The sequence below is a fragment of the Calonectris borealis genome, chromosome 4 (assembly GCF_964195595.1).
Source record: "Calonectris borealis chromosome 4, bCalBor7.hap1.2, whole genome shotgun sequence".
Classification (NCBI taxonomy): Eukaryota; Metazoa; Chordata; class Aves; order Procellariiformes; family Procellariidae; genus Calonectris; species Calonectris borealis.
The window spans coordinates 29718936-29733657 of record NC_134315.1 but is presented as its reverse complement, the minus strand read 5'-3'; the positions used below and the strand labels follow the sequence as shown (position 1 = coordinate 29733657).

Below are 14722 nucleotides of genomic sequence, written 5' to 3'. Positions count from 1 at the left end.
GGAAAAAAAGAAGGCAACATATGACGGAGGTTGTACATCAAAGTTAGTGACATGTACAGTGTGAAAAAATGCATGGGTTTTTCAAAACCATCTAAATAAAGCTTTCTCAAAACGGTACTCTGTAAGATGAGAGAGAAGTGATATAAGGGTTAATTAGTGGACATTTGTAAGTGGTTTTATTAATTCAAATAGCCACACAGTTGCCAAAATACACGTTTTTTATCCTGGGGATCTCTCATACTCATTTCAACTCAACAGATGATCTTTTCCTGCTTCACACAACACCACAACAGTGAGAAAAGTAGCTAGAAAATCCATACCCACAATCTAACCATTGTATGCCAGTTATTTGGCAAAGCTTTGAAATTTGACAGAGGGTAGCATGTGAGGGAGAGCTCTGGGAGATATTGCTCCACCCATTCACCGTGCAATTGTTAAGAGTCTTGTCTGCTACATAGTTCCAGCTTAGTATCACACAAGCTTTCTATTCCTGTCACTTACCCTTCCGAAACTGTCACAGTGATAAATAAATAAGTATCCATGTGATGATTAAACTTGCAGCTTATGGAGTCTTGTTTCTGCCTGTTCCTTGTCATTGACAGAATGCTCACCCAGTCACTTCAAGTGCCGTTCTGGGAGGTGTGTCCTGGCATCCAGAAGATGTGATGGTCAAGCTGACTGTGAGGATGATAGTGATGAGGACAGCTGTGGTAAACAAATTCGATGAGTTGGATCTTTTCAATGGAGAGTAGTTGAAGCCTTAGAAAATTAGTTTTGTTTTTCTTTCAGTTATTTGAACCATAGCGTGACAGTTCAGAAGATAAGCCCCTTTTTCTGTCAGAAAAATATGTTTGAAAGTGTTTTTTTTAAGACTAGTGGCAGTAAAAATACTTTAGCAAGCATCATTCTTGATTAGTGTCAACACAATTTACGATATTTGATCATTTAGATTCTGCTAACTGTATTCCAGGATGTTTGAGTATTCCTTTAGTAATCAAGATAAAATATGCTGCGGATTTAATTCTTTTAATATTGCTGGAGGTTCTACTGAGCTAAAACATGACTTCCTGGCAATTTGAATCTTGAATTCATAAATATAGTTTTTAATTTATACATGGTAATATTCTTATTATGATGTATTGACAAAAGATCTGTGTTGCTGAAGTGGATTCTGTACTGCAAGGATCAAGAATTACATGTTTTTTCAGATTGGTCAACCTCAAGCTGTACTTACAAGGATAAAGTGGTAACCACAAAGTTTATTCTCCAGTATATTTGTGAGTTTACTTATGGTAGAGATGCTCTTGACTTTTAACTTAAGGGGATGTATTGAGCTTGAGAGTAATCATCAAACCTCTTGGTCACTATTTATCCTTGTATGTGCTGGCAGGAGAATTTTGAGAAAGAAAAGGGAGTTTATACTCTTTCTTTATGTGACTAAGGTGTAGCCTCCATGGAGTTCTGCATGCTGGCCTGGCATCCCTAGGGGCAAAGAGAATAATTATAAATCACTAAGGATTTAGAGAAGAGGTGTGAATATGAATAAAGGATTGGAAAACATTCCAGCAGAGTAGGGCTAAGGTGCACAACCTGTTTTTTTTAACAAAGAGCAGATTAAGATGGAAGTACAGTTTATGTGAGCAACAAAACTGTGGCAATGAAAGACTTTCTACTCAGCTGCACAAAAATAAAATAAGAACCAATACCTGAAAGCTGAAGCTAGGCTAAAATTCAACATTGTCAGCTCTATAAAATGCTTCTTTTTTAAGAGCAGGTTTTTTTAGTGACTGGAGTAATCAAGGGGTTATTTATCGCTAAGGCACGATGTATTCTCAATCTCTGGGAGTTTTCAAATCATGCTTACATTCTCTCTCCTCTTTCTGCTCCATTCCCCTCCCCCTGCAAAAAGAAAGCAAAAAGAAAAAAAAGATGCGCTCACTGAAACAAGATTTAATACTTGATCATTGTCTTGTTTGGATTATAAAGGAAAGGCAGAGCTGATGACTACAGTGACTCTTTCAGAGTTTATCATCTCTTTACCTTTGAATCAGTTGTCCTCCCTGCCAAATATTCTTTGTTGCCACCTGTTCTTAACTGCTTAGAACACTAATTGCTCTGTGTCTTTTAGGATTATTTTATTCTCCTAGACATTAACGTATGAAATATTGCTTTAATATATAACATTTATTTCTTGAGTGGATCTCTCTCTGTCTCTATAGTCTAGACAGAATGTCACTAACAATCAGCAGAATTCTTATCAGTTTCTATAAATATGGAAGACTGTATCTGCTAGGAAATTACTGCTGTCAGAGTGACATTACATTGACCAGGGGAAATAACGCTGTTACTGCAAAACAGAAAGTCCTTGTAGAGCTCCAGAAGTAAATGTCTCTGACTCATTTATATTCCATGTGTGCAGGACAAAATCAAAACTTGATGATCTTTCTATGTGTAAATGGCTAGCTCACATTTTATTAGATTTATTCTTTGAAATTGGTTTTATACCATTAAATAACAGTCAGCATTTAAATTAAAAACCTTACATTTGAAGTGCCTTAAATGACAGGCATGGAACAACTTCACAGTGCAGGGAGGAGGAGGCTGGAAAAGACTAGCTACAGCTTTTGGATGCTCAAGCTACTCTGGCCAAAAATATAAGGTAGAACAGTCCAAAGGGACTAAGGTATATTCTGCCCATGCAGAGAAGAGCTGTATTCAGCACCCACTGTCTCCTCCTGTTAGGAATCCCTGTCATACTCTCATGTGATCTTTGTGAGAGGAAATCTCACCCATGCAATTGCAGTGAAATCCTAAGACTTTAGTGCCATTTAGATTAAGATTTGGGGAGAAAATTTGATCCAGATTTCTGAATGTGAGACTTCTGAGTGAAGTTTCAGTAAAGTGTGAAGAAGGTAATTTCTGAAAATTATTATGATAGATGTCAAGAGAGTTTGTGGTATTAAATATACTTGATTGATCATATTAATTTACTGGCTGCTGAAGAATGCCTCTGGCAGAGAGCAGAAGAGGGTCCTAGAAGAGTACTAAAGAAATTGAAGACATAACATTCAAAACCAGTATTGTCCTTCACTATTTTCTGCAGTCTGAGTTCTGACTGTAGTATTTTAGTTGAGAGAAAAATGTGGTGGTCTTAATGTTAAGGACTTAATAATAATTGAATGGGGAATATACACGTGAATAACAAACGGTAACTTGCTTCATATTTTGAAGAAGAATGGAGGTAAGATCATATGTGAATCCCTATCTCTTGCCAAAAGGTAATTTTGAGATGGGGTAATGTAAATATGGACGAGTTTTCCTACCTCCATTTTCACTTCCATTTCATTGTCCTTAAATTAAAAATGTATGTCACAAAAATATTTACAGCAGAAATATAAATACACTAACTGGTAGATGGCTTCTACCAACAAAACAGCGTATTTGAACACTGAATTCAGTAAGTAGTGAATTTTTCCTAGGGAATTGTCTCTATATTTGTCTATGTTGTACTCAGAGATAAATTTTGGAGATTCATGGAACACTTCACAGTGTAACACTATAATGTGTGATGAAAGGGAAAAGCAAATATGTATTTAATTAATTGTAAACACTCTGCTGAAAAATTGCAAGGTTCATAAATTATATTTTTTTAATCTTTTTTTATTTTATGTTCATATCAAGTTCCTAATATGACTGACATTCTTTGTTCTTTAGCAGAGTAAAGGTTTTGTTTGGTTTCAATTAATTTTTCATTAATAGTTATCACAAATATTGTCAAGAAGGAGACCTGGAAAATGGTGATACCCAAGGAAGTTCTTTGATCATGTGGAATTAGTTTCATAGGTTGAAGGCTATTTGTTTCTCTGTGCTGTAACATTTATTTATATGGCTTTTTCAATCTAAAAAAAATCAAGCACTCCATACATCCAGTTACAGTTAAAACGTGAGTAGATTTTTCCAGTAATCATATGAGCTAGTAGTGATTCTCTGGTTCATGTTTGTAAAATATGCACTTCTGAAATAACACTTCTTGGAAACAACATATCTGCTTAGTAACTTACTGCTGATACACTGCTGTAGTTCCAGGTCCAAGCAAACAGAGGTGCTGCTTCAAATGCAGTTTGTGAGCTTATACCTCAATTATTTGCGTGTGGGGACATCAGGGCCGTCACCTGAATTTGAGCTTGGATTAAAATGAAAACTAGTTAGTATCGTCTATAGAACAGGCCAAACAAGGCGATCAAACCATCTGTTTTAGTCAGGAGAACACATTGTTTTTATGGCTTCCTATGAAACAAGAATGTCAGATGTGCAGGACATTAATATGTCAAAGTATTTAAACTGGTATCACAGTGAAGTGCTTTATTAGTTGATGGAAATAAATAGTGAAATAAAACAAGAGAAAACACTTTTCTAAAATGTACCTTGGGCCATTTTTAATTTCCTCTAGCTGACTAACAGGAATTTTACTGTTGAAGCACTTTTTGACACAGTTTTATAAGTATTCCTCTAGAAATCAGAGAGGCTAGTTAGCTGGACTTTGAAGAGGCAATAATGTAGTGTGTTCCCTACATAATAATGGACCCTCCTGAAGATTCATACAGCCATTGGGTCTTTCTAATCTTTTCAGACTGGTTTGGTCTCAGATTATGGAACCAGGAAGACTGTTTGAGGTCAATACTTACAGCATCTCTCTACCTTTCATTGTGATCTGCATTAGATTCTGTATCAGCACTGCCAGAAAAAATTACATGTTTCTCATTATTATTTAAAAAGCACTGAAGTATTGTGAAGTGTTATATATTTTATACCCATTTATCAAGCGTGCACTGTGATAATCTTATTTCCACTTCTTCATTAGTAACTATTCTTGGTACGTTTTAAAATTTATATTGCAAGTGAAAATATTTTGGGTGTTTCAGGATTACTAAGGAAGAAGAAAACAATTGATTTGATATTGCATGCAAGTGTTTCAAAACTATTCTTCTCTGCCTCCAGGTTGTAGAGAAAGGGGTCTTTGGGAGTGTCCTTTGAAGAAGCTGTGCATCAAACACACTATGATCTGTGATGGTTTCCCAGACTGCCCTGACATGATGGATGAAAAGAACTGCTGTAAGGTCTTATTGTTATTCCCATAAAGGGCTGATAAGATTTTGGGGATCTTGGGGTGCAAAGTAAATGAAAGTAAAAAGGTTTTCTACAGACAGAAAGGCTTAGTCATTCCCTCAGTTTCCTTGTTAGTTTTGCTATGGCACCAATTTATCTCTTTCCTCATCTTGTGTCCTTTGTTGTTTACATCCTTGGATCCTTGCTGAATCCTTGGTCACTCCGGTCCTCTCTCTTTTTTTCCTCCCTCTCTCTCCTCCTTCTTCTGTCTTTGTGCTTCTTTTCTGTATTCCTTGTAGCTTCTTGATTCCTTTTCCCAACTTTTCTCAACTTCATTCCATATAGGTATAGCTCCTCACTGCTCTTTTTTTCTTGATTTCCACTTGATTTTCCTCCTGATCTGTTCTTCAGTAAATTTCATATGTGTCCCTGCTTTATTTGATTTCTCTTCTGCTTGACATTTCTTATATTCTGTCTCCCCACTTGGCTCCACAGGCTTCTTCTACAATCCAAACTGTGATAAGTATCAGAGATGATACAAAACTTAGTATGCTACACTGACGATGTGGGCATACTGTCCACGTGCACAGTGTAAGTTGGCTCAAAGGGCTGACAGTGTGCAGCAGGCCCCCTGGTCCTTTGCGGGAGCTGCCCTCTGTTCTGTTTCCACTACACAGCTGACTAGTGGGATGGGAAGAGGTGGAAGACCTGCGAACGGCAGCTGCTTTGCGGGCTCCCACCCTGCATGCGAAGCTGGGAGTGGGTGCCATGAGATGTTAGCTTCACTTTCATGAGTATATTAGTGGTACTCTGAATTCTCTTCTTTTGAGAAAACCTGGTGTGTGGGCATGTCCCCAAGACAAGGAACTGGAAAAGACGTTCTGGGTGACATTCAGCCTGCACAAGAAAGAAGAGATGCTTGGTAAACTTGGTTGAAAGCTGAAATTTTAGTTCTCTGGGCAAAACTGGTATTTCAGCATTTTTGCTGGGACTGTAGGATATAATTTTACAATTTAAAAAAAGATTGCTCCTGCGTCTCTGGAGGTCTGTTGGTGGGGACAGGATGGTAGGCACATTTTATGTGCTGTGTGGAGCATATGAATATGTTTGCCAAAATGATTGGCAGCCTGCATATATCACTAGATCTAACTTTGTTTCTTTTTGGGAAGAGGCAGCTCACAGAACATTTCTTAATCTGCTTTTCCTTGTGAAGATTATACCATTTGACTTCCAAGAGGTCTGCGTGCTGTAATCTAAAAAACAGGAAGGTGGTCTTGAAGTGATTTGCTCATGATCACACATTAAGATCACAGCAGAGGAGATTCTCCGAGGACTTATGTTAAGCTAGTCTGTAATTGTCAGGCTGTATTTCCTCTCTGCTTTTGCGTTGGGGGTTGAATATTCCAAAATGGCAGCAAAGTTTCCCCAGCTGAGGGCTTCCAGCTTTTGAAATATGCTCTCTCTGGAAGGCAGAGTTAGAGAGCTTTTTCTAGTTTTCCACGCTTTATGCCAGAGCCAGAAAGATCACTTATGTCTGAGTAGGCAGCACTGCCTGCTCTATCTGTATGGTTTTCACTGTGGAGTACATTTTTTGCACTAGCGTTGCAAATAAATGCTTGGTTTCTATGGCAGTATAGATGCTATACAACAGCCAGACATAGGCACAACTGAATGCAGCTTCCTTCCACGCATTCTCTCCCTCTCTGCTCTTCCCCAGCTCTCAAAAATTCCCTAATGATGGGGTTTTCAGAAGCTGAAAGAGAAGTGTGTTAGTGAGGAGGTACTGTAATGCTACACACCTGCCTTTTGGGAGGGGGTTTGTTATGGTTGGAGAAAAGCTAAAATTCACTTGCAAATGGAAGCTCTTGTGGTTCCTGCACTGGACAGAGATTCAGGAAATCCCTATCTAATGCTGCCAGCTGGCAACCAACTGTGAACTGGAGCATGTCTATCTGTACATCTGTTCCCCATCTCTAAAATGGAGATAAAAATAATTCCATGATTTTAAATAGCAAAGGAGGATCCAAAAGTGAATATAGAATTGCTGTGGATGAAAGGAAATACATATGCATTATAGTAAAATATTCTTTTCAAAGAACATGAAGAAATAAACAGATTTGGAGCAGTCTCCTAAAAAGCATGGAGCACAATATTCTCACTGAAAGCTTGTGAGAGGCTTAGACAGGTTTCGTATGACAAGACCACAAACGTTACTAAGTAATCACAGAACTTGCCATTTCCAGACACTCTTCCTTCCTTTTGAGTTGCGATATCTTCTGCAACTGTGTGGCAGCAACCACCTTCTGCCTCAGTGATGCCCATCCTGAATTTTGTTGCAAATCTGTCTCACTTTCTTGCTCCATAAATCTGATCTGTGCCTACCTTTACCCTCCTTCTCATTTTTTCAGTCTCAATGTGAACTTCCCATTGATCATTTCTTTCTCAGAGTGAAACACGTTTTTGTCCTTGCAGCATTTTGTGAAGAGAGTGAGCTTGAATGTGCCAACCATGAATGTGTGCCACGTGAGCTGTGGTGTGATGGACAAGCAGACTGCAGTGACAGCTCAGATGAATGGGACTGTGGTAAGTTTTCACTGTGGTGCACTCTGCCTGGAAGTGATGTTTGAGTGATGGTAGTAATTACTGTGATTTGATTTAGAATACAATTGCAGTGGTAGAGGGATGCTCCCTTATTATGAAAGAGAGACTGTGTTGAGGTTGGGAAATCATGCAAGAAAGTGGGCAAATTAGAAAGGAAAAGCTCAGTGTGAAGTGTCACAATGCAAAGATATAAGAAAAGTGACATGGCAGGGAACTTCTAAAATGTGTAGATGGTGTGTAAAATCTGGAAAGTGTGGATAGAAGAGAGAGTAGGAAGACGTTGAGGTATAGAATTCATTTGGGCAAAACTTCTAAGCCCTGATTCTGTACTTGTCAAAATCAATGTGAAATTCCCACTGACTGCAATGGTGTAGGTTCAGAGCTTATGAGAAGAAGATAGTCCTACTAGGTTCCCTTTGCACTGGCTAAAGACTGGCTAAAGACCTGCTATTGCTATCTATATTTGGATTAGGCCTCATGCTTTTATGTATTGTTAAAGTAGAACTCTCCAAGTATTATTCTTTAAATAAAAATGAAGGTGGATTTCAAAAAAATTGCACTGAAAAGAAGCAGGTTGGAAAGTGTAGTATGTCCTCTGAGATTTCACTGAGTTAACATGTATTTCTGTGCACGACAGTAGTTTGTGTTACTAAGTTTTGAGATGCTTTGTATGTAATTTTAAATACAGAAAAAAGGTGTACTGTGGCTTACACAAGCAAATATTTTGTATTCATATTGAAGTAGATTGTATAAATATTTTAAAACATTTGACATTATATGAACATTAATAAAACCTATGCAACGGAGAAGAACTGTTCTAGAAATGCATGTTTGAAAAGGAGTGATCTAGGATTAATACGTACCTTTCTCACGGGGAGAGAAGCAAAAGCACCTTCAGCATATAGGAAAAATGCGTAATGACTGTCTATGTTAAGATTAGTACTATCAAAGCAAAAGTCAGAGGAACAGTTTAACTAAAACCAGTATGTATTTAGGGAAGAAATGCACACAACCCAACATCTTTTAAGGGATCCTAGAAAGGAAGGGATGTAAATTTCCATTTTGGGCCATTTTGAGAAGCTTTTTGTATGTGAGAAAAGCAATTCACACACTTTTATAAATGGATTAAGAGAGAAGCAATGGTCATGATCTTTCTTGTAAACAGTAGTTGTTTCTTCTTTCTCTAATTACACCCACATATTGTTATGACAGGAACAGTACATATTACCGAGAGTCAAATGATGGTATCACTCTTATGTCAAGCAGCATTCATCCCACAAATTACTTTAGTGATTTCAGTTGGATTATTTGTGGGGTAAAACATCATTTAACAAGATTAAGGCTATCAGAAACCCATGTGAACCTGTGCTGGTGAGCCAAGAGTATTCTGGTGTATTCTAATCCTCAAGATGCCTTTGTTTAGTGTCTCATGCTGTTCAAGGTTAGCAAGGTTCTGATAGCCTTGGTGGCCTTGGTTTTAAATTACATGGCTGGTTTTAAATTACATGGCTATTGAGCATATAAAATCAGCAAAAGTGCCAGCATCTTGGAAAACTCTTTTGAACGTAGTTGTATATTTTCAGTATGCCATTTATAAAACTAACCGTGTGAAATAATAGTGAAGTTGTTCTTCTTTTCATTTGCAGTTACCCTGTCTAAAAACATGAATTCCTTGACGTTCCTGACCGTTCACAGGTCAGCTGCTGATAACCATGTTTGTGCTGATGAGTGGCAAGAAAATTTAAGCCAACTGGCCTGCAATCAGATGGGTTTAGGGTAAGGTCAGTAGTTTGTAGCATTGATGAATTTCTTAGGACAATTGGTGTGCTGGAGTTATATGTGAATGATCATTGATCACTGCAGTGTTAGACCTAGTGTGGAAATGGTTCATAGAGAAAAGAGATAATGAAATCTTGTGAACTATGGCAGGAAAAAAAGCTCACTAAAATCTAGACACTTTCACCACTTTACAGACATTACATGATTGTTATTAAAAGAGTGTGTTGAAAAGGTACTGATGTCTTGCCAAGCCTCAATACTTGAACTTGCAGTTATTGCTGAGGCTCAGGATTGTTTGCAATGTTAATACTCTGTGTCTTCCTAAAGAATTAAAGCAGACTTGTTTTAGGAAACACAGGAAAAATTCTCTGCATTCATTTGCATTCTGCAATAAGTACTGTGAGCTAGGCAACCAGATATATTTAACTTGGGTATCTCTGAACAATGTATTGTTAAAGATAGAGATTTCTGTGTGGAACTCAGAGGAAAAAAAATAGCCTCTATGCATCTTTCCTATTGCATGCACACTAAAGTAATATTTATGGAATAGTTGATACAAAATATAACTGTTGGATAAAAAACAGTTCATCTGCTCTGATATCCAAAGCAGTCTTCTACTAGGAAAAGACAAGCCTGATGATACAGAAGGATATCTTTTGTCAGTGTCTGATCCCCAAACTGGATTAAGAAGTGGCTTTTTTTGTCTGCCTTTTACCACTACATATACCGACGTGCAATCTTGTTCTTTGTGCCTTTCTCAAAAAACACAGGAGGATAAATACCCTGGGTTACACTGTCTGCACTTAACCTACTCTGTATTGCCTTGCACTGCATGGATGCTTGACATCAGTTCTAACAGATGCCCTGAATCCAAGACCACCTATATTGAATGGAGTGCCTGCCATTCTAACACACAACAATTCTGTACTCCTCTAGCTAGTTCAGTGTATCTAAATAATATTGACATTATCTTTATGCTTTAACTTTATATAACATCCTAATAAGCTTAAACTCCTTTGATACCTTCAAAAATAGTTATTGCTTTTACAACTACTTTGTTGTCTAAGAACAAATAGATGGTCTTAACATTAATAATATTTTTCTTCTTAATATTTCAGTGTCATAGTCCTAACATAAAACTTGCTTAGGTTTCCTATGATGCTTGCTGATAGGGAAATGAAAAAGGTATTAAATTATCACAAGACCTCCGATTTCTGCCTTTTTTCAGACGTGTGCCTGGGCTGAAATTAGCACGGCTGGAAACTTATACCTTCCTGCCTCTTCACTGAGGCTTGCTGATAGATGTTATCAATCCTATCACTTTTAAGAAATGTACGTACAAATAATTTAGATCTCACAAGTCCATTTTCTAATAGGGGAAGATACTATACAAATCAATTTTTCTAGACGTTCTTTTTTGTAGTGACAGGTGATTGTGTGAAGGACAGTGGGAAATTCCAGTTCAAACCTGAAGTCTACAACTTCAGTCCAACGCTAATACTAATTTCTAATTCTTCCTGGCAGTACTTCAGAAAACCAAAGTAGTGTTTGTCTTTCCCTTTCTTAATGCCTGATTTTGTCAGTCACCTGAAGCTTGATTTTCTTAGCTATTCTGCAAGTTTTTGTGAAGTAGTGCTGCCAGAAATACAGTAAATTAGCTTTGAAGAAGATCTATAAGAAAAACAAAGATTATAATGCATTCACCAGAACTAATTTCAAAAAGGAGTAATACAAGTTGATATAATGACTTAATTCTTCTGTTAATATTGCATAGGGGTTCAGTGAAAATGTCACAGAGGGTAACATTTTCTATATGGTGAAGTGGAAGATTGAATGATACATTGGAGTTTCATGCCACTGTGAAATCTGATCTAAAGCCATAAACTTCATCAGTTGGCCACTATGTCTTGCATACGTTATTTATTTGACTTATGATAACAAGAAAGTCTGAATGTAAGGTTGATAACATTGGTGTATTTAATAAGCTATTTCCAATCACCACTGAGGGTAAAGGTAAATTAGACTGTATATTGCATAGAGCTCAAATAATGATGAAAAAAAATTCCTTTTTATCCTTTTTTTCTTTTTAAAATAAATATAACATATTTTAAGCGGTGCTTTTCTTCAGATATTCCCAATGGGAAATACTTCATTTTACTCCTTCGTTAAAGCTGTGAATATAGAAATTCTGTCCATATTATAGCATACTGCAGAAACCCCCAGTTTTGTGGCTATGCAGATTTCTTTAATAATAACTCATGATGATACTTGATTTTGATTTAGTAGTTCTCTTGTTTATTCTTAGAGAAAAATAGTGCACATGAGATATCAAAGTTGAGACTTCTTAATACCTTAGACCAGGAATTACAATGAATGGTAGCATATGGTATTCTTATTTTCTGTAAAGGTCTGCAAACTATTTTTCATAACCGTGTCTGGTGCTTTCCCAAATGACAACTCCCAATTGCTATATAATGTGGTAATGTTTAAAATACAATAGCAATGTCTTTCTAACAGTTTGTAGATATTTTTAATTCTTCAGCCTAAATTAGTCTGAAAAAAATGAAGAGAATTAAATGACAGTGATTAAAGTTAGGTTAATTTAGCTGATAGTGGTAACGCATTTTACAGAATATCAGTCTGTCTATTTGAGAGGTATAAACATTGTGTCTGAAGCAACATTAAAGGTAATTCTATTCTGTCTATTGCACAAAATTCAAGCTATTTTCCTGGCTGTTGGCCAATTTTAATTCCACAGATGATCTGTTTCTTCAGTTTTTCACAGCGCAACACATGCAATGTGTTGTGTGATGCATGATGCAACACCACAGAAATCTGTAAGTTCCAAGCATTGTCTGAAAGGCTTTGGACTAATGGTGGCTGTTGCTTAAGTTACGCAGTGTGTGTTCTTAGGAGTTCTTATGTTTTTTGCAAAAAGAATGTTAGATATGAAGTAAACTTTTGTTTATAATGCTAAGAGCCTAATGGGAACTATTTGTTGAAGTCTTAGGTCTCCTAGTTTACAGCCAGAGGGGACTATCAGCTCACCTGATATGACTGCCTGTTCATCTCAGGACAGATAATTTTGTTCAGAGACCTCTGACTGAGTCCCAGATTCAAATACAATAAAGCGTGTCTCTCACAATTAGATTTCCTGCTAACGTAGGTAGAGAATGGAACAGCAGTTGCCATCAGTGTTTCGATCCGATCGAGGGTTTAATCCGATCAAGGTTTAGCTATATCCTGGTGTGTGCTGCAGAGGCTATGCTGCTGAAGATGGGCAGATACTGTGCAGGTTCAGAACATTATGTTAGAAGACTGTAGTTTTGTCGTGATGTTTAGTTGAAGAAAACCATTTTCATATACTCTGAAGTCCACATTTTTTGTTGATGGAACGGTGATCATAAAACCATTGTCTGCTCAGATCTGAGATTTGACAAAACCAGACGTTAGTGGAGTTGTTCTGTTACTCTGTGGCAATGTAGTGGAATAGTTTGTCTTTCTTTCCTGCACTAGGATGAGACAACAAACCTAATCATTATAAACTTCAGCAGCTTGTACCCAGCAGATTACAGGGGAATTTTAGCTGATCTATTTGTTCTGTATCAGTATATAGCAGTATCAGCATAAAATCACAGCTGTTTACCAAACCTACAGTAAGCTCTGCTACCTCCTCCTGCTGCTGCTGCTCCCTTTCTTGGAGGCTGCGCCACTGGTGATCCACTGAAACAGGTAGCTCCTTCTCCTTCTTTCCTCTGCCGTAGCATCTGCTGTGTGTGTATTTGTGGGATGGAAAGGCCAATCTCTTGTTGCTGCCTGGCCTTTTGTCTTTCCTAATACTTTCTCACGTTCTCTCTTTGGTACAAAGTTCTTTAATAATGTTTGCCAACTAAGCAGTCAAGCTGCTGGACCAATAATCTTTTGTTCTCACATGAATTATTACGCTTTCTAATTACTTTTTAACTATTTCTGCAACAGAAATAATGGAAGTGTATTTTAATGTCTTATTTGCTTAGAAACAGAAACAAAAAATGGAATACTTCCGTCCTACCCACAGTAGAAACTTGAACTTCTGAATTTACCCTACTTTATTTCCTCCAAAAATAAAGATGGCACATAGTAAATCAAATTCCATGCCAAAGATGAAGTATTTGAACTCATTAATTCAATCTGGATTTCTAGACCCACTCAACAGAACATATGTACATACATAGTTTAAAATATAATTATTTGGCTAAGGCTTTTTTCAAAGAAATTTCAACCTAATAATTCCTTGCAAATTATGACAGTTGTTTCAAACAGTCATTAAGCATATGGTCACCTACTTCATATAACAGTTTTTAGCTCCATGATTGGATAGTTTTCTTTGTTTAAGTAAAAAGATAATTGTTGCAAGTGATTTAATATCTCCAACAACCTTGGAGCTGTCTGAATGTGCTTCTGGGCAACTGTCTGTAGGTGGCCCTGCTTGACCAAGAGGAGTTGGACCAGATGACCTCCAGAGGTCCCTTCCAACCTCAACCATTCTGTGATTCTGTGATTGACTAAAAGAAATAGAAAGATACATGAAAACTGCCAACCAAAGAAACATTCTTATTCTAATGATTGATCACAAATCCTTTTCCAAACTATTTTATGTCACAACATGTACAAAGGGCATTATAAAACCCATATTTTTTTCCTGGGGGCTTCCAAGTCAAATTTGCTCAGTTTAACACTAAACACGTATTAAATCTGTCAGTCCTTAAAATTCATTCTGGAGTCTGCAAGTTGAAGTGTGTTTTTCTGGCTAATGTGTTATTACCGGTAGAACTATGGGAACATTTCTTAGTGAATAATAATTCTGTAAAGGACAACGTCGAACAAAAATAACTGAATTTTGTTCAAATCCAGTGAATAGTTTCAGCAGGGAAAAAAAGGTTGAAAAGTCAAGTTATTTTGTGTCAACTTTTTAAAATGAAACACTTAAAACCTTATTTCAAAACAATACTTTTCTCTGAAATGTGTCCTTCATCTTTTTAAAACTAAAAGCTAATTAACCTTAAATGAAGGACTTTACATTTAATTTGAAATTGAATTAAGACTTCTAGCTAAGAAAATCTGTATTTTATTTGAAGTTTTAAATTTAGGTGGCCCAAAAAGTTCTTTTTTAATTTTAGCTACAAAATCATACTTTATGAATCTTATAACTTACAGAGACACAAATGACAGAGAAAAAGCAAGCATATAAAATTTT

At 36.8% G+C, this 14722-nt stretch overlaps 1 protein-coding gene across 2 annotated transcripts in view; it reads left to right on the top strand.

Annotated features, from left to right (window-relative positions):
• Positions 1 to 14722, top strand: part of CORIN (corin, serine peptidase) — a 159122-nt gene that overhangs the window by 127041 nt on the left and 17359 nt on the right. For both annotated transcript variants that reach the window (XM_075150550.1, XM_075150551.1), the window contains exons 13-16: positions 603 to 710; positions 4999 to 5112; positions 7579 to 7689; positions 9354 to 9483. In XM_075150550.1, the coding sequence (XP_075006651.1) occupies positions 603 to 710; positions 4999 to 5112; positions 7579 to 7689; positions 9354 to 9483 (463 nt within the window). The remainder of the gene's footprint in view (positions 1 to 602; positions 711 to 4998; positions 5113 to 7578; positions 7690 to 9353; positions 9484 to 14722) is intronic.